The sequence below is a fragment of the Botryllus schlosseri genome, chromosome 2, assembly GCF_051294905.1.
Source record: "Botryllus schlosseri isolate E-star chromosome 2, Bs_hap1, whole genome shotgun sequence".
In the NCBI taxonomy this organism is placed as follows: Eukaryota; Metazoa; Chordata; class Ascidiacea; order Stolidobranchia; family Styelidae; genus Botryllus; species Botryllus schlosseri.
This window is the reverse complement of record NC_137237.1, coordinates 8318590-8339053: the sequence shown is the minus strand read 5'-3', so window position 1 is coordinate 8339053 and position 20464 is coordinate 8318590. Positions and strand designations below refer to the sequence as shown.

At 40.8% G+C, this 20464-nt stretch overlaps 1 protein-coding gene across 1 annotated transcript; it reads left to right on the top strand.

Moving 5' to 3' along the window:
* The first annotated feature begins 206 nt into the window (after positions 1-206).
* LOC145433290 (uncharacterized) lies at positions 207-19998 on the top strand. The gene is made up of 7 exons (XM_080310348.1): positions 207-408; positions 6234-6397; positions 16560-16745; positions 17134-17376; positions 17439-17577; positions 18469-18638; positions 19686-19998. The coding sequence occupies exons 1-7, from the start codon at positions 278-280 to the stop codon at positions 19796-19798; spliced, it is 1146 nt and encodes a 381-aa protein (XP_080166474.1). The 5' UTR covers positions 207-277; the 3' UTR covers positions 19799-19998.
* The last annotated feature ends 466 nt before the right edge of the window (positions 19999-20464 follow it).

The window sequence follows — 20464 nt, the reverse complement described above, 5'->3', positions numbered from 1 at the left end:
GCGATACTTTTTACTCTTCTGTCGACTGCTGTGACGTAACCCTTACGAAAAACTATTTACTGAGCGGTGGGTAAATTGCGAGAGTTTTATCTGAGGTTAAGACCAATCCCTTACAACACGCCTTTCATTCGTTCAGAAGCGTGCAGCCGTGACAGGTTATTCTGACGCAGAAAGCGTATCGACCGGACAGTGTCTTTATCTATTAACCAACTATATGATCCTTTTTACGGAAGATACAGTCGTTATCTGCGGCCAGTAAATAAAATAACTGATAGCTATGAAATGGTTGATATTTCTTGGGGTGGTAGCATTCGCTTCGTCTGCCCACGCTTTGAGCTGCTTGCCATGTGACGAAACGGAGTGCGCAAACGTAACCTGCGAAACTACGGTCGTGAAAGACCCGTGTTTGTAAGTTTCTTCGTTAAGTTGTTACTCGTCTATTTAGAATATAATCTAACGCTTGTATCATTTCGTCGGGGGAAGTAAATTGTTACAAGATGGGCTGTCTTACAATTTACTCGGATTTTTGAGGGGCTATCTTGTTGTTTGCGTAGCTTCTCGAAGAATGCGTCGGATCATAGGTGTTAGCCTGTGAAGCTGGGTAGGCGGTTGCATATTCGGAATCTCAGATATTGGCGGGGGTTTGGACAATTCTTAAACAATATATTTCGATTCCGCCATACTATTTCTATATGTGGTGTACAAAGTCTTAGTTGTTGAGGGTCGAATTAACCCTTTTGCCGAACACTTATGCAGCAAATACACCAGGGGTCGAAAACCATGCTTTTTATATGATATGGTTCTCCGATAGATTTTCAATGTGGCACTGAATTCCCTTATCATGTTTCAACACTGCTGCAACTTGGTAAATAGTAGGGATGGTGTGAACCTCTGAAAGGTTCAGGTTCGTGTGAACTCGAACCTTTTTGAAAGGTTCTGTGTGAACGCGAACGTGAACCTCATGACGTCACGTGACGTCATATTGCTAATTTCAATCCTATCTTTCAATGAAGTGATAGCCTATATTAATGTGACACAGTGTATACACTGTACACGATACCTAGCGACGACTCGGGCCACATGCCACAATGCTGAAGTACATATTGGCGTTTTAAACGTCGTTAAATGTATCAACTGAGACATGGCCTAGTAGGCCATGACTGAGGCAATCAAAGCATATAATAATCCAATAAAATCAATATATTCCGTCGCTTAGCCGACAATTTCGACGAGGACTTACCAGGGAATATAAGCTTACGCCTTAACGGTCTAGCCCAGACCGGACAATGTATTCAGCGTCTGAGTATTGCTACATTGATATTGAGCTGATTGTAAAACGGGTTTCTATACTTGCTGCCGATAACAAGTTATACAGCAGTAGCCAACACCTCAATCGCACGGATTTGATTTTTATGATACAATAAACATATAAAGTTAAGATTGACCCCGTACGCCTGCTAGATTTTTTTTAAATCAGAGAACGATATCAATCTCATTGATTGGTTGAATAAGCATCATTCGCTGACTACGCATTTTGCTCGTGATGTTGTGTGATTGCGGGTCTAGCTCACTGCAGAGAGTCACTAAATATTCACAAACGGTAAGCTGGATATTTCGAGCAAACTATTGTAACAAAGCAAGTAAAACTTTTGAGATTGTCAAGGTGCATGCTCGTCAAGTGTTGATTTTCTATACTGCCAGCGCAATGTATTTGAGTGGCCCGCAGTTGAAATGCAATAAATTTGAACGAAAGATGTTATAATGAAGTGAAAATTGTAATATATGAAAAGGTTCACAGTGTAGAACCTACCAAGGTTCTGTTGTGAACGCGAACCTCCAAAATTCCGAGGTTCACACACAGAACGCGAACGTGAACCTCACGTTCTCACCATCCCTAGTAAATAGGCCTATTCATGACGCCCAGAATCATTATCATTATGGTAGCTGAGACAAGTCTATGGTAGGTCGAGAAAGTGAAGTATATAAGGTTTTTAATTGAATAGTATATTCATATTGAAATGAACTCGGATATTTTCGGCTGGCACTCGTCAGGGGTAATCGTCAGCGACTAGTAGAGAATTGGAAACAACATTGGATATCAACAATCGTATCACGAAATATGACGTCACCGCCATGGAATGAAATCTCAAATAAGAGAGCGTCCCCAATGTATTAAGGTACACGAACTCCTTCTGCGGACAAAGCTACCAGTCCGGTGTAAAATTCAATCCGTTTTATTGGTGTAAATACTTGGAATAAGCTACCACCAAATCTTCTGAGCTAAAAAATGTCTTCATTATCTGATCTCTAACTACCACTACATTGCATTTGCAATTGCTCTATTTCATTTCTAATAGTTCCATGATGCTGTGTGTTTTGTTGTTCTTTTCGTTTTTCATCATCATCATAATTTTGTAAAAATGTTTATCAAATCACCACAAGCTTGCGATATAATGAGAAGATAGGAGGGTGCCAGGAAGACTTGGAGCAGTCTTTTAATCAGATACCCACCTTGGCCTACAGCATGTAAATAAAAGGCATGCACTGTACACTGGATTTAAGAACGGATAACATAAAAGGAATCGACAAAAATGAATGAAGCATGTGTCTGTAGGCGCGGTTGATAAGTCAGACTGTGGTCAGGTAATCTTGAGGGCTGATTAGTATTTTTATTTATTTATTTTCAATCAATAATCGTCAGATTATATTGTCATCTGATCAAGACACATGCACCAGCCAGATGTGGTCAGTAATGAAGTACTTCTACTTTTTTGAAGTACTGAAGTAGTTTTCCGCTACTTGGGTGCTTACTTAAGTAGATCTAATTTCCCGCTGCTTCTACTGCGTAATATTTTGTGATCCACTTACTTACTTTTCTCTACTTTATCACAGTATATATGGCTCATCATAACGTTTCAAACTGATGTTTCACAATATAGCATTTACTTATCATATCGTAATCTAGCGTCCATGGCGTGTCCTAATCTGGAAAAGTTGAATCTGACTTATTTTTAGCTTTAGACATGTTATAGGACCAGCATGAGATAACAGAGCGTTCAATGTACTATTTTAAGATGGCCCTGGAGTCGACCTTTATCAAAATACATCAGCCAAGCTTTGTCAACAAAAGGAGTTCGTGTACCATCTTAAAACAGTGCATTGAACGCTCTCTTATTTCATGCTGGTGACGTCATGTTTCGCGATACGATTGTTGATATACATTGTATCGCAGTCTTGTGATGTTTTGAAACGATGAAAATATTAATAAACCTGATTGATTGATTGATACAATGTTCTTTCCAATTCTCCACTAGTTGCTGACGAGTGCCAGCCTAAAATATTCGGGTTCATTTCAATATGAATATACTATTCAATTGTATATTGAAGTTCTGTACCTCCAAGAAGCTCTTTGAAGGTTTTCAAGTGCTCAGAATCCCCTTTTCAAAATCATAAAATTTATATTAAATATTGTCTGCTGAATAATTGCTGTAACGCCGTCAACCCATACCATCAACGAAATCGCTTTACCCCACATCGCAATCCTTGAAATCTTGGATTGCATAAGTATTGATTAATCAGAGAGAAAAGCACATTCAAAACTACCAACATAGCCATCTGCAGTGCTGGTTGTTAAGTAGCCTGATGTTACCATATAGTTCAGTGGTTCCCAACCTCTTTGTCTTCATTCCCCACTTCAGATTTATTCCGAGCCTTAATTCCCCACCAGGACCGTGACAGCACTTTGTTAGCCCCGCCAAAAAAACGTTGGTCTTGGGCCCCCAGAGCCTGTACGCAACTTATCAGCTACATAGGGTCTACTGTTTAGTACGTCGCCTTATTTCGACCAAACGCGCGAAGAGCGAAAAAATTATATAATTCGTGTTTGAATCGGCTAATATGATCGGGAAGTGCATATATTTTGCTATCAATTTTTATCCCCTCTCTGCTCACGTAATCAGATTTACCGGTAGTGCTGAGTGAGGTGCGTTGGAAAAGGTAGGAACCCTAAATAAGAATTGACCATCTTCGGCGGCCCCGTTGGTATATTGACCTCGTTACATTATGCTATTTGGTGACCTCCTATATCTTCTATGTCAAAAGATATGGAAATCGCCAAAACTAAAAGCCACGCATGATTTCAAATTGGTATTGCTTTACTGGCAAATAATTTTTCCCTGCGGGATGGCATTTGTCATGTGGGTTCAGATCGCCAGGACAGGAACATTCGGCGCCAGCCATTTAGCCAATTAAACATATATGTATATGGTAGGCCTATATATATCGAAGTTTTGGGTCACCACAAGGGCATTCCTTCTCGGCCAAGATCTTCTCGCTGCTGATCGGTCTGGTACACTTCTCGGAGTTGTATGTTACATGGCCTATAACTTCATATGCCTTGGTGTGTCGTGGCGCAGTAATGGCCGACGACGAAGTCTCCAGTTCTATAAATTCTACGTATTTTCGTGGGGGAAGGGCATGGTTGTAATGAATCGAGTCGTGACTCAACTCAAGTCCGACTCGAGTCACGATTTTCTGATGACTCGACTTGACTCGAGTCATTTATTCAAAATACGGAAGTGACTCGACTCAACTCGAGTCAATCTGTTTATTGACACGACTTGGACTCGAGTCGTTGTGCATGACTCGAACCAAGTCATTGACTCGAGACTCAGACAGCCAAGACCGACATTTCATTGTAATTCCGAAGCCAGCACACTATTGGGATTTCGTCTGTTGTCACTGGTAATTGAAAATGCGACCATAAGCTGCTAAAAGTGAGAAAAATTGGTATATTATAAATGCTAACCATTCGATATCACCAAACAGAGTTATAAAAAGTGGGTTTACCAAGACTTAAACTGGAAACCGAGCAGTCAACACAATGACTTGGAATCTGACTCGAGTCATAATTCCACGACTCGGACTCGGCACTCTGCTCGCTGACTTGGACTCGGACTTGACTCGGTGGTGAATTGAAATGACTCGACTTGACTCGATTCAAAACTATAAAAGTGAGATTGACTTGTGACTCGGAGCCTTGTGACTTGGTTACAACCCTGGGGAAAGGTACCCAATAATCAGATATTAGGCAATAATAAATGACGCACCCGGCAATTGCGGTCCTGTTCCCACCTACCCAGCACTTTTGTCATCACAGAGTTGCTATTTGCTGGTTTGACTACACAAGACATACAACCACACCAGCACGCAAGACAATCGCCTATAACTGCAACATAAAACGTATTTTGAGCCGATACCAGTAACGCTCAAAATTTCGCGAAAGTGTTATTTCACGTCAAACTAGTCGTGCTGGATGCATTTGTGACGCGATCATTGGCCATCCAGTGTTAAAAATGAGGTTTTGCGAACAACACGCAATATAATTTTCGATACATGGGCCTACATTCCAGAGCAGATTTCTGGTAACGGTAATTGCGCATGTGTTTGCGTGAATATAGACTGTCCTGTACAGAATTTTGAACAAATGCGTCTATTCCCCACCAGTGGGTAATTCCCCACCGTTTGGGAACCACTGCCATAGTTGGATGAATTACAATAATTCAGTTCAATTACAATTACAATTACTCAATGCTAAAAATATCAAATTACAATTACTGTTAAACATGTAATCAATTAAATTACAATTACAATTACAATTACTGTTAAACATGTAACTGATTCGGTAGAGAGGTGCTCTTTGACAACCGTAGCGACGTAATTAGCTACAATCTCAACCTATTCATGTTCCATTCATGATACGTAGAATACCCTTTAATTAAAAAAAAAACTCGAACGTATTCGAACTATTCCTAATCATGAGTACTGAAAACTACAAACACAGAAAATTGTTTCAAGCTACTGTTAACAACTAAAAGTTTGAGCGACTAACAGCGAATAGGCTACGGGAAAATCAATGAAATGTAATCAAACATCATATATGATGAATCTCATGTAGTGAACTTCGATTCCGTGTTCCAGTGACGTGACTAATCTTCAATTGTGACATAGAAGTTGATCGAAATCGTTGCATTGCTCTTTGGGAATTACAAAGGAAAATGTTGGGCCAAATGGCTCTTTTGGCGAAAACTGTTTCCCGAACCCTGCTATATACAAACAAATAGCCACCACCGAAATAATTTTCACGGTGACTCTAATGTAGCGGGGTCTTTTGGTCATTTTCGTATTATCAAAAGAACCATAAAACACGATTTCTGTTTTCTTTTCGTATATAGTTGCTGCGACGAATGTTCCAAAGGACTTGGAGAACAGTGCGGAGGACCATGGGACATCGAAGGTCTCTGTGATGAGGAACAAGGTCTGGTGTGCGACAGATTCGTAGCTCCCGGCGACATAGCATTTAACTCCGGCGGAAGATGCGTACGGAACGGTACTCAAGGTAAAAAATACGTTCAAAACTAAAGAGAGTTTGAAAAGTCTACAGTGGTAAGTAGAATGAGCTAATATTAAAAATGTACGGAAATTGATACCCGTATCTATATAGATCAGGCCTGGGCAAAGTGGGCCCGCGAAGCTATTCTGTGTGGCCCGAGAAAGGTTGCTTAGAATTCAAAACATAAAACTTGCTTTTCGAATGACTGAAACCATAGGATGTATCAACTAAACAGGAAATTCGTTCATTGATATGCCACGATGAAAGTGCCTACGTACCTCGCATGCGCAATCCAGATTCAAAATAAAGGCAATGTAGCAAAGTATGAGTAGCAATTGAAGTCACAAGAAATCAGTCTTTCCATATAGTTCAGTTCGAACCTTCTTTGTTGTCATTGTCACATTACACATTATACGGTTTGTGTTTCAAATTGTTACGTGATACGTTTTCAAATCCCTAATTCGTAAAACAAGTCAATCAGTGCTCGGGATTACTGTATTATATCTATTTCTATCACCCATAATGGATTAACGGGCATGCCAAAATGAAAGCCGAAAACTGACGTTCAAAGAAGGTGTGGACTTGGCACTAAATATTTGTATATGGAAGTCAAGGGTAAACCCGTCCTCTTAGTTTTTGCCGGCCATGTCGCCGAGATTACGGATTTTAATTAATGTCGGTCTTATGACAAAAACACGATACACTCAGTCAAGAGGTTCAGAAAAATTGCAAGCTTCACCCAACAACAAGTCTATTTGAGCTACACACGGCTCGGAAGGCAGCGACGAAGAAAATAAGCTTTGTGCTATTGCATATACATTTCAGTGCATTGGTTCTCGAACTGTGGGGGGGGGGGGACAAAGCATCAGAAGGGGGCGCGAAGCCGAAGTTTATTGAAATTTTTTTTTCGCGCTCCGCGCGATATACCGCTAGCTTACAGGTTGCTCTGTGTATCGTCCTACTTTGATATTTCAGAATTCACTCATCAACAGCCATAATCTTCCATGCCATCAAACTATCCGTAGGGATTGCTAGCATTCTGGTTACACTTTTTAATATTTTTTGATATCATGATAAGGGGAGCGGGTAAGTTTTCACTATCCTAAAGGGTAGCGTGCCTAAAAAAGTCGGAGAACCACTGATTTAGAGTCTTAATAGAAGAACTTGGATATGGGTTTGAAGAGAGTTAAAATGTATATGTTTATCATTTGTTTCGGATCATGACGGCAAATAGATAATTTTTAAATTAACCGCCACTTTCTCATGATATGAACACATTAGTGAGCAGCATTTATTAACAATGTCATTTAGAAATAAAATTAAAATACGCTGGAGAATATGGCTAGAAAGTTTTACTCGGCCCACCAACGTATTTTCAACTTCTCATTTGGCCCGCGGAGGAATATAATTGCCCCCCCCTGATATAGATATATGCGTATCTGGTTCCATTAATCTCTAATCAAGTTCTAGCCCTACAAGCGTTATTTCCATTATACATGTCACATTCGATACTTCCATCTTCCGGTATACAGGCTAGATGCAGATATACTTGAGGTTGCATTTGACACAACTGGTGTTTTTAAAAAAATATTCGTGTAAATACTTTCGGAAAAACATGTAGTATGAGCCTACGGACGATTTGCACCCGATATAGTCGACGTATACGATGTGGAATGGCTGGGACCCTCGTAATCGTCGTCAGTTCAACAGATATAGCATCATTAGCATGAAGGCATAATGGGTATATATCAGGGGTGGGCAAACTGCGCCCCGCGAGCCGCATGCGGCTCTTTCAGCCTTCGATTGCGGCTCTTTAATGATTGCACTTGCGCTTCGCCATTTTTCTAATGAGGTTTAACCCGATTAGAAATTGATGCATTCTATCGCGTATTAACAATATGCACATTGTTTTCGTGTTGTTTCTTTCCTTATGGTTTACGCAAGACTTGTAAAATTTTGGGGAAGGTGGCACTACAAGGTTAGAACTTTGCAATTGACCTCTCGAATCGAGTTTTCATAAACGTTCCACCCGCAATAAGGGTGCCTGGTTACCAATCAATGATAAATCACTGTGTTCAACAATGAACTTGATAATTGATCACGCCAGCTCAGGCCACAATCCTTTCCGGGCTAGCAACGGGGAATAGAGGACTTCCATTTGTACTGTAAAAGCTAGGAATAACTCCGGAGTTTGGCCATGAAAATGTCGTCGAGCGATAATTGCAAGAAAAGAAAGTATAAACAGGAAAATAGGACAGTAACTTCAAACGTCATTACGAAACCAAACACCAAAACTCTGCCACGAGTTGCCCATCGAAGACAGATTTACGGACTAATAAGATTACCGAGCTGAAATCTTCCTTAATTGCTCATTAGCACTTGAAGAAGCTGCTCCGCACTGCTTCCACGTCATATTAGCCTGATTTCAGACACCTTGCAGCCCAGGTGTAGACGCACCGTATCACCACACAATAATAAACTTCATTCGATAGCCTATATTTCATTGTGACGTAATAAATCCGAATTTTTGAATTTTTGTGTTGTGGCTCATTTAAAGCCAAAATTTTTTATCTGCGTCTCGCGCATGAAGCAGGTCGGCCCACCCCTGTTATATATCATTGGTACAGAATGGATGTTTTGATGATGGTGGCCGCCGACCGTGAAAATGCTGCAAAACGATGCAGTCCCTGTTAAAGATATTTTCGTCTGTTTATGACAGTGGTCGAAAACCTTTTTCGTCAAAGGGATCATATTTACCCTATATCTTCTATTACACTAGTCAACACATATTTTTAGGCAGACAAAGTAAGAGTGGATTTGGGGGTTCTGAAGGGCACTGATTCCGAATATGACCTAAGTTTTTTCAAATTGGCTCTTGTTGTGGAGATAACCCATGGGGCTATTTCGACCAAAATCTCCCATTTTCGCGGTATTGACTAGATAAAAAATAGGCTTAGTCGTACTATATAGTTTAGAAATTCGATCTACTTGTTATTTTTACACACAGAAGACCATTTTAAATCAAAATACAGCAACAGCACTATATTTAGGGGTAATGGATTTATCATAGTTACTGACTTTCACGGATATCATGTACATAAATAAACTCCAGTCATGTATATAAGTATTTACCGAGATACTCAAGTAGCGTGGCATTAATTCAATCAGTTATACGTCAACCACCTATTGTAAATTTGAAATAATCAGTTGGAATACAATATTACTGATATATTTTAAATCGAAATTGTTTTTTGTACGATTTTCGCCTGTAAGCTATTTAGTGCAGTTTCTCGAAAGGTTCCGGAAATGGTCTGATATAATATGTGCAATGGTTCATCTCATCTGCTCTGGAATCTTTCGTTTGTTGTTCTGATGTCTTGGTAGAACCTCTTCCCTTGCTAATCAACAAAATGATAAGGATATATATCAAGATGACTGGACAGGAAGTGAGCTTTTATGCTCGTGTTTGTGCTCGAGTGTTCGATATGCAGATACGAATTTTCGGACCAACTGTTTGTAGTTGGGTGCTTTGTGACCATCTAAAAAGTTTTATTTACTACATCTTAGGATAAATTACATGCTGTGAACCAATGTTCCCTCTAAGCTGCGCACGTGCGCAAATGCGCAGTGCTGAACCGGTCTCTGCGCACAGAAAATCTTAGCTGCGCACAAAAAATCTGTAGGGATGACTTTTTTTTTTAATTGTTGTTCTCCAAGGGACCGCGCAAGCGCGCAGAATCGTGAAAAAATCAGAGAGAACATTGCCAGGGGCCAATAGTGTTATCGGTGAAGTCTGAAACCGAGGTACAAGTGCGGCCAGTAAAGGTAAATATTGCGCTCTGTGAAGAAATGATAATTTGCAATGACGTGCGCCTCACGAAAAATATATTTCTTTTAGTATGGTCTCGTACGCGTGAGCGATACTGATATCATTTCAGTAGCACAATCTTTTCTGGAAATGGCGAAATAACATGGTTTAACTAAATAACAATGGGCTAGCGCGAATTTAATCAGCGAGAAACCAACGAATGCGTAAGATTTACTGTACAATTACATGCCGTGGATTTTCGAAGTCATCACTTTCATCAGGCAAATCTGATCAGTGATCATGTATGATGAGATAGGAAAATATGCAGAATGCAAGTACCAAGCACTAACGTTGTTGAAAAATCCATCCCCTTGCAAACGTTGATCGGGAAACGCTGCAACTGTGCACTGTAGGGCGTTGAATTACATCAGCTTCTCAGCAGCAAAAATTTTGATTACATTCAATTCGTTTGAACGGGAGTTTTCTGTCGATAAGGTAATACCTAGGATTACCATATTTTGGAAATCTGAAAAGAGGACACTTTTGCAATACCGGAGGGAAATACTGAAAAATGGTGAATTGTTCCCACTTCGTAGTCGCGGGGCCGTAACTGCCGCACCCCACACCCCCCAATTGGGAGGGGGCGAGCTCGAAGGGGGCCCAAAATTATTTCGTGAATTAGCATAAATTACAGGGTATGTTCCAAAAATTTATGCAACTTTTTCAAAGATTTTTCGCACTGCGCGCGATTTCCAGTCGCCAAATATTTTGAATATTGGGAACTCTTTCCCCAATAAAAAATACGCTAGATTTATAGAAATGGGCATATCGGCGTTAGCCATTACCGCGCCATGACGCACTAAGACATATAAAGTTTTAGGCCATGTAACATGCGACTGCAAGAAGTGTGCCAGAACGATCGGCAGCGAGAAAACCTTGGCCGTAAAGGACTGCCCTATGCTGACCGAAAACTTCGTTATATATACAAAATACATATAGGTTTAATCGTCCATATAGGCGCTTAAATGACTGGCGCCGAATGTTCCTGTCTTGGCAATCTGAACCTCACAATTCTATATTTTTTTCATATAGCAGACAGGAGTTCACGAAATAACATCATGTAACGAAGTGATACCAACGGGTCCGCCCGCCCAAAGATGTCCAATTATTTTTACGGGCTCTGCAGTTCAAAGACACCTTACCCAGCTCTACCTGTAAATCTGATTATACGTGACCAGAGAGGACAAGGTATTGATAGCAAAAAATATGCATTTCCCGATCTTATTGACCGATTTTATCATGAATTATCAAAAAGTTTCGCGCCTCACGCTGACTCACTATACAGTACCACTATAATTTCGTGGCAAAAGCGAACAATGTAATGGGGAGGGGCCATTTTATCACCGTATGGGAGCCCAAGACTCAAGTTTTTTTGGGGCAGGGGGAGTTTTTTGGGGGGAGGGGGGCTAACGAAGTGCTGTTTCGTTCCTGCCAACGGGTATGTACACCGGGAGATGTTAAATTATTATTGAGGGGTCCTTCCTTTTCAAACACACCTCCCTCAGCTCTACCGGTAAATCAGATTACGTGAGCAGAGAGAATATAGACATTGATAGTAATATATACGCAATTCCCGATCATATTGACCGATTCAGTCATGAATTATAAAAATTTCTCGCGCTTCGTGCGTTTAGCCGAGAAAAGGTGCCTCAGTAAACGTAGACCTAATGAGGCAGATAAGTAGCGGTTAACAGCGTACAGCTTGAGGGGGTCCAGACATGGGGTAATCGCGATTAGTAATCGTAATCGATTACGACGATTACAGCATTTTCAAGTAATCGTAATCGCAATCGATTACATTCGAAAAAATTACGAAGTAATCGTAATCGTAATCGACTACTTCCCATATCTAATCGATTTCTCTGTGAAAGAACGATGACTTTTTGTTTGTACAAGGACTATGACATATGAACATTCGTGAACAAGGAAGAGATATTATACCAGGTTCGTGATAGCACAAACGTCTGATTTTCAAACGCCACTGCTCATGATTACGCCAGAAGCAGCCTATTAGCTTTGCGCGTCATTGCATACGAAGTATCCACAGTACATAGATATTCGATGTACGATTGTACGTACGTCGTACATTAGCGTGATTGTAAGAACACCCGCCGTGCTGTGTATCAGGTTATCAACACGTTCCACACGCCACTACCTCGCAGCAGTATAATTTGTCACCGCTCTGCCTATAGTTTAAAATAGTAACTTATGTGTTGATGTCTGGTTATGCTCATTTAACCGCAGTTTAACCGTTGCTGCTTGGCGAGCAGTAGGCCTATCTAGTACGTACGTACACCGGACAATGATTTTAAATTTTGTACTAGTCAAATAAAACATTGCGGTTTCCACAACGAATCAGTAAAAATCAACAGCTGGTGATGTATAATATATATATCATAACCGAGCCGTTTTTGCCGTTTCTCGTAACTGCAGCTTGCAGTACAATATCTGTATTAAGTTGAAGGCAGAATTTTATGTTCGCTTCGTCATATTCTCATATGACTCTACTTGAAACGGGCGTCAATCGTTATTTCACAATTATTTTCTCAACATTTGGACCTGCCGCTTATATATCATGTTAGCGTGGGTTGTAGCTGGAATCAGGACCAAAACAGCAATTCGTCCCCCAGTCCAGACGTTGGTGGTAATCCCAAGTTGAATTTCGTCAATAATATTAGTAATTGCAATAATTTTTAATCCTCTCTCAGCCCCCGATGGTCAGATTTACCTGTAGAGGTTGTTCGTCTGACGTAATCATGGTGTTTGTCATAGGGATGGTGTGAACGAGAGGTTCACGTTCGCGTTCTGTGTGTGAACCTCATAAATTTAGAGGTTCACGTTCACAAACGAACCTTGATAGGTTCTGCAATGTGAACCTTTTTCATATATTACAATTTTCACTTCATTATAACATCTTTGGTTGAAATTTATTGCATTTCAACTGCGGGCCACTCCGTGCATGGCGCTGGCAGCATAAAAAATCAACACTAAACGAGCATGCACCTTGACCATCTCACAAATTTTAGTTGCTTTGTTACAAAAGTTTGCTCGAAATATCCAGCTTTTCGTTTGTTAATATCTAGTGACTCTCGACTGTAAGCTTGACCCGCAATCACACAACATCGAGAGCGAAATACACTACATGTAGGTACCTACCTAGGTAGTCATAGTCAGCGCATGATGCTTATTCAACCAATCAATGAAATTGATATCGATGTCTGATGTAAAAATTCTAGCAGGCGTCCGGGGTCAATCTTGATTTCATATGAATATTTTATCATAAAAACCAAATCCGTGCGATTCGAGTATTGGCTACTGCTGTATAACTTCTTAATGCTATAATATCGGTAGCAAATAGAAACTCATTTTACACTCTGCTCAATATCAACCTATAGCAATACTCGGACGCCGAATACATTGTCCGGTCTGGCCTAGACCGTTGGGGCGTAAGCTTATATTCCCTTGCAAGTCCTCGTCGAAATTGTTGGCAAAGCGACGGAAGATATTGATTTTCTAGAATGATTATATCAATTGATTGCCCCAGTTGATACATCTGTACACGTTTAAAATGTCAATTTGTACTTCAGCATTGTGGCCCGAGTCGTCGTTAGGTATAGCAAGGCTATCACTTCACTGAAATGCAGAGTCGGAATTAGCAACATGACGTCACGTGACGTCACGTGACGTCATGAGGTTTACGTTCGCGTTCACACAGAACCTTTCAAAAAGGTTCGCGTTCACACGAACCTGAACCTTTCAGAGGTTCACACCATCCCTAGTTTGTCATTTACAGCAGGCCGATTTTCTACATTTTTGATTCCGTATCTGCCGACTTGTAGCACGGCCCACTTCTAGGCTTTTTGTAAGACACCGCTTACGCGGATGAGGCGGCGAGGATGAGCATAGATAAACCTCCAGCACTTTGGTAGGAATTCTGATGTCGACCTCGGTCGGACTCGAACCCGCAACCCATCGGTGTTGCAGCCGTGGATTATACCACTACGCTATCTCGTCACACAACTACACCTACCTGCAGAGCTGGGAGCACGTAATTCATAATTATTATCGCTGGTATCTTGTCATAATTACTTTAGTGTATGTTGTTAATTCGTGACCTTCGGTTTGTTATATAATCAAAAGATATTGTAGTGGCTCAAACGCAGCAGACTAAAAGAAAAACTTTCGTGAGACGCACGAACTAATCGTAATTTCTTCTATCTGACTGCATGTCTAGCAACTCAAGTTCTAAATTACTAGGGTCAGTCGCCTCATTACCTACAATAGGACATGAAAACAATTTCATCCATGGGCAAAAAAGCATTTATTCCGTCAATGCGGCCGTTGAACTTAACAATCAAGTCAAATGATCCATTGGTTTGATGGTCATATAGCGTTGTAAAACGTGTTGTAACACCACCTAGACTTAATTAAATCTGTAACTGCGCAGACTTAGATTTGAGTGCCGATCCAAACGTATTTGAGTGTGAGGATACTTTTTGACGTGAGTTGAATAACGAAATCGTTGCTGAGTAGAGAATCGCTACTCGACAGCCAAGGAATTGGTCTCCACCAATTATAAACTCCAGATTAAGCCAAGCAAGTGTAATTTTTGAATATCATTTTTTTTTTGTTATAGATTGATTTTTTATTATTTTTGTTGGATTTTCCAACGTCAATGGTAGCCGCAAGTAGGCTAGCTGGGAGCCGCGGTTGGGAATCACTGATCTAGACAGGATTTTCAAGCTAATTAGATCTCTCGAAAATACTCTATAACTTAGGTTTGTTTACGAAATACTTTTTGAGTCCCCTTCGATCTCGCTCTCCACCCTATTGGGAAATTTGGGGTGCGGCAGTTATGGCCCTGACAAGAACGCAAATCGTTGGGCGCGATAAATTGACCTCTATAAAAATGGGAAATGGGTACATTATGACGTAACAAGCAAATGACGCATCTTTTTTAAAATGAGTTTGTTATCTCATTAGGCCTTTTCGGCGCAATCCATATATTGTCTTCCAGCATAGCTTCTAAGATGCAAAATAAATGTAATCGTGAGTAATCGTGATTACTTTTCCAATGTAATCGTAATCGACTACTTCCTGATTTTACTGTAATCGTAATCGCAATCGATTACATTCATGAAGTAATCACCCCATGTCTGAGGGGGTCTGGGGGGCGAAGCCCCCCAGAAGTTCGGCTTATCACCATATGGGGGCCTGGTTGCGAACTGTTGTCCAAGGGCCTGCGCAGTGAGTTGGCATGTTTGCGCAGACTCGCGAAAAATTAGAGGGAACATTGCTGTGAACTCCTTCCTAATGTGAAATTGGAATCTTTCATCGGTATTCGAATATACCAGACACCAGATTTAAGCTTCTCGTTTGATAGGGTTACTAGGTATACCACTTTGTTAAATCAGTGGAAAATTATCCATTTACCAGTCAAAAGAAATGAGACACATATGAGTATTGTAGTCAAGCCTTTCAAGGACAAATTTTATGGTTTTATACTCCTCTTTAATCTTGGTAGAATGACCAATTGATACAGAAAAATATGAATTTCCGTTGTGCAAAAGTACAATTTTTAGGCTTGACAAATTGCTTTTTTAACAAACAAATATTTCGCATCATGCCATGTGAATATTGATAGAACGACTGAGAATGACATGAGGGTTCTTCATAGTCAATTGGCCATTTATGCGCAGTATAAAATGAGAAAAAACTACGATTTTCTTCCTACCAAGTGAAATATTTGAGGGTAAATACAGTAATTTTGGGCTTTTTTAGGGGTATAAATATCTTCTGACAGAGAGCCGGTCTGACAAAACTAATGTGATATTCGTAATCAGCAACCTCAAAAACCCCGGAAACGGCTCTCAGATGTTCTGCCTAAAAAAATTTTTTTTATTTTGTTGACCAGAGTTATCAATGCTAATCCACTGTGACGTCCCAATTCACGATTCGTGGTGTCATGGATAAAAAAAACTTAAAAAAACACAATAAAAAACAGTGTTTGATTTTTGTCTTAAATGCAGCCCAAGATATACCTAATCTGGTTGCGCACGCGTTCAGTAGAGCGAGTATCGTAAATCTTCAGCTTGGTTAGAATCGGACGGTGTGCCTCTCGGTGCAGGTGCAGTGTATAAGACGAGTGAACTTACAACAAAGTTATAGGTAACTTCCATGTCAGATTTCCATCATTCATAATTGGATTTTAGTATATACAACACAAATATTGAACAAACAACATTTTCAAACTGCTGTACAAGTCAAACCAAGCGCACATACGCCTTTATATTTTTCCAGATATCTGCTCCTTCCCGAAAATCTTCAGAGAGTGCGCGAGTGCGTGTCAGGACTATTGTAATCAGCCACTTGAACCGGTCGTATGTACTCAACAATGCGTGGCAGATAATTGCGTGTGTGGGCCCGGGTTCATCAGAAAGAGTCTCACCAATAGGACGTGCGTTCCCGAAACTGAATGCGAAAGCCGTAAGTGTTTGGTGTTCGAAGCTATGAGTAGATTGGACAGTCGATGAATAATGAAAGAAATCCGCATTCAAAATGCGAAAAGTGGACATTAGGATTGGATATTAGTTTCCCAATATTGTGACACTCAATTATCGCCGCACATTCGTTGCGATATATGGTGCAATCCCACGGTTAATTCAATAAGACGTGATCAACATTTTGTTTCTGGCTGTATTTGCTGCTATAAGTTCTGCCCCTACAATACGTTCTGGTATTTGTCCCCGTACCGCGACCGTTCCATATCTTCTGGTATTGAGTTTGGTAAAACTATTACAACGACAATTCATTTCGCTGAGGTAGTGAAGGCTATGGCAGCCGAATGGAAGAATAACGATGGTTATATTGACAGCTTCGACTGATCCTGTTACGACCACTCCTGCTACTCCTCCACCTCTTCCGACCTCAACAACAACAACATGTGACTTTCCGAAGATCTTTAGCGAATGTGCAACTGCATGCCCAGCAACGTGCGGGAATCCATTCCCGTTTCTTTGCACCAGGAATTGCGCACTCGACCCGTGTGTGTGTCCACAAGGGTTTATGCTGAGGAGTTTGACTGATAGGCGTTGCATTCGCGACTACGAGTGCGCAGGTTGGCATTTCACACCTCGTTTTTGAAGTATAGACTTCGATTACCGGAATACTTTGCCGCAGATTTTGAATTTTGCGAGAGAGACTGCCCTGAGCTAGACATCAGAGGGTCGCCAACTGAACTTTTGCGGTCGTGGTCCTGCTATTTGTCGCAGTGGAAGTGCACGACGTATAAATGGAAAATGGGGATGACGAAGTGGTGGTGAGTGCTCCACATTGCTAAATACGAATAATAAATCCATATAAGAGCAGCACCATAGCTGTGTTTATGTTGCGTATGATAAGCATTGTATACAGGAAGATGAAATTGACTGTTCTATGTTTATCAGAACGGGAAAAGAAAATAGCAGGCATTTATATAGGCATTCAAAACCAGTCGCCATGAATCATAGCCCCGTGGGCGTCTTTGCGGTTGGATAAGCGGACATTTACTGTGGTCTTCCCCATCAGATCTTTAAGAGAACCGGATGTTCATTGTATCGCAGATACCTGGCGTGATATTCAACGTACGTTCTCAAGATCGCCACGCCCTATGTGTCTTGGACCCTACTTAGGTTCATGAACAATACAAACGTTCTGAAACCCTTGACGGATATTTTTATTAGCACAGGTCTACTATCAACAATAACATTTTGCTGAATAATTCCAATAATTTGTTGTAAATGCGTTTCAGTTAAAATCGTATCGTTCACGCTGAATGATTTGTTTTAACTATACGTTTTAGTTACAAACGAATATCGTTCACGTTCTCACTTAGTGTGCCCATGCTATCTATGAATATCTGCTAAGGAATTCAGAACTCTGAACGGACTGACGAATTCCTGCAATGACTCAAAATGACATTGACATTATGATGACTGTGTCCCATATGGATCGAAAGGAAACAGAAGCACTTTTTGACCCATGGCTATATGTGCTACACCGATTATTGTGGACATTAACCTCAGGAAATTCCTCTATGAATTTGATGGGTTTACGAGTAACATTCTTTTTGTTCAGAAGGCTATCTCCCTGAGTATTGCTACAGCGTAGACTAGCCTACTCTCCGCATGAAGCAGACAGTAATTTCAATCACGTTCCTTCTATCCCGCAGGGTCGAAAGTTGCAATAGCAGACGCGAAGATATGGACGATCTGTGGGAGGACTTAAAAAACACTTGCGACTCAAACCCGCTTATAAGATGCAAGGATTCCGACGCGGCGCGATGCAGCACTGACGCGTTCGGATGTCACGTTTGCGAGTGTGCGGACGGACGATACGAAGGTAGAAATATATTCGTATAAGATGAGTATTCTCCTCATTTTACAGATTGACACTGCGATAATGTGCATACGCATGTTTTAAACGTGACCTAGGCGGTACGCATGGATTTCTCGTGTATATTATATAGGTGGTCAGTATCGAAGAACGTCTGCTTAGTCCTGGTATACAGAAGTATGTTTCGTCCACTTGTAGGCTACTGTTCAAGTGGTTATGTATTTAGACTACTTACACTTCTATCTGACAGTTTTTCAGACAAGGCTAGTTACTTTTTATTCTGATCATCATTTTCGGCATCTGTGACTTGGAGTAGTTTTAAATGTCCTTGAAATTGCTAATTCTACTTGTAATTGAGTAGCAATTTATGGTATAGCTTCCAGGGTTGTAACGAAGGCACAAGGCTCTGAGTCACAAGTCAATCTCACTTTTATAGTTTTGACTCGAGTCAAGTCGAGTCATTTTCAATTCACCACCGAGTCATGTCCGAGTCCAAGTCATCGGGCAGAGGGTCGTGTCCGAGTCATGATATTAGGACTCGAGTCCGAGTCCAAGTCATTGTGTTGACTGCTCAGTTTCCAGTTGAAGTCTCGTTAAACCCACTTTTTATAACTCTGCTTGGTGATATCGAATGGTTCGCATTGATAATGCACTAATTTCCTCACTTTTAGTAGTTTCTGGTCGCATTTTCAAGTACCAGTACCAATAGACGATATCCCAATAGTGTAGTCACACTGGTCACTTAACTATTGTTCGAAATTACAATGAAATGTCTGTCTTGGCCGTTTGAGTCTCGAGTCATCAGAAAATCGTGACTCGAGTCGGACTCGAGTCGAGTCGAGTCATGACTCGAGTCATTACAACCCTGATAGCTTCTCTACACGAGTAGCAACGTTGACTAATTTGAACACCTCTGTTTCTATACTGCAACACACCCCCAAAAGAATACCGTTGTAACAACTAACAATTAAGCTGAATATTACACTATCTGTAATTTACCTTTACCTGCAACTATATAGATGTACCTTCATCGCTATATCTATCTATTTCCAGACCCAAGTCAACTGATGGCCGCATGGAAAGTTAACTACGCAAAATACCACACATACTTCGAGATATACCAAAGAGCGAAGGGAAAGTGTGTCAGTGCTTGCGGACTTCGATAAGCAAGCAAATGTTCAGCTATACGAAGAAATTTACCGCATCCAGCACCATACTTTCGCTGTATTCAATTTAGGAGACCTAGCACTCCGGATATAATTATCGCAACGCGTGTGTTACTTTATTGCTTTACATATATAGATCCTGTCTGATAGCGATTTCAATTTACTATCATCAATAAAATACCGCATATAGCATTATTAAATGTTGGGTTCAGGTTTTACTGAAAGTGATGCAAGAGTAGGCGAGGGTGTGCACTGTGCAATTATATATAATATATTTCATTTCGGGCTCAAAATCGTATCCGGAAAAATTCTGATATAATATAGATCAGTGGTTCGAAGACTGGGACGCGTGAAAGCGTCTGAAGGGGAGCGCGAAGCTGCGGTCAACTGAAAAATATTTTTCACGCTCGGCGCGATTTAACTTGAACTCCTGGTTTTTGCTCTGTGTTTTGTCCGAATTTCATACGTGAGAATTCTCTCATCAACATCCATTACCTCCCATGCGATCAATCCATGGTGTCCAATATGGTGTGGACACAAGCAAATCCCACGGCTCAGTGTAATTGGTCTGCGTCACACTTTCCATGTGGTCAAATGCACTTTGACGGACTTGCCGAGCATTAAATTTGATAAAACGGATATCAATCGAAAGCTACCGCGGTACTG

Bases quoted from the DNA above. Each gene is read 5' to 3' on its own strand.
- LOC145433290 (XM_080310348.1), top strand. From the start codon at position 278: ATGAAATGGTTGATATTTCTTGGGGTGGTAGCATTCGCTTCGTCTGCC. The intron at 16,746-17,133 runs GTAAGTGTTTGG...TTATATTGACAG, and splicing joins CGAAACTGAATGCGAAAGCC to CTTCGACTGATCCTGTTACG. The intron at 17,578-18,468 runs GTGAGTGCTCCA...TCTATCCCGCAG, and splicing joins ATGGGGATGACGAAGTGGTG to GGTCGAAAGTTGCAATAGCA.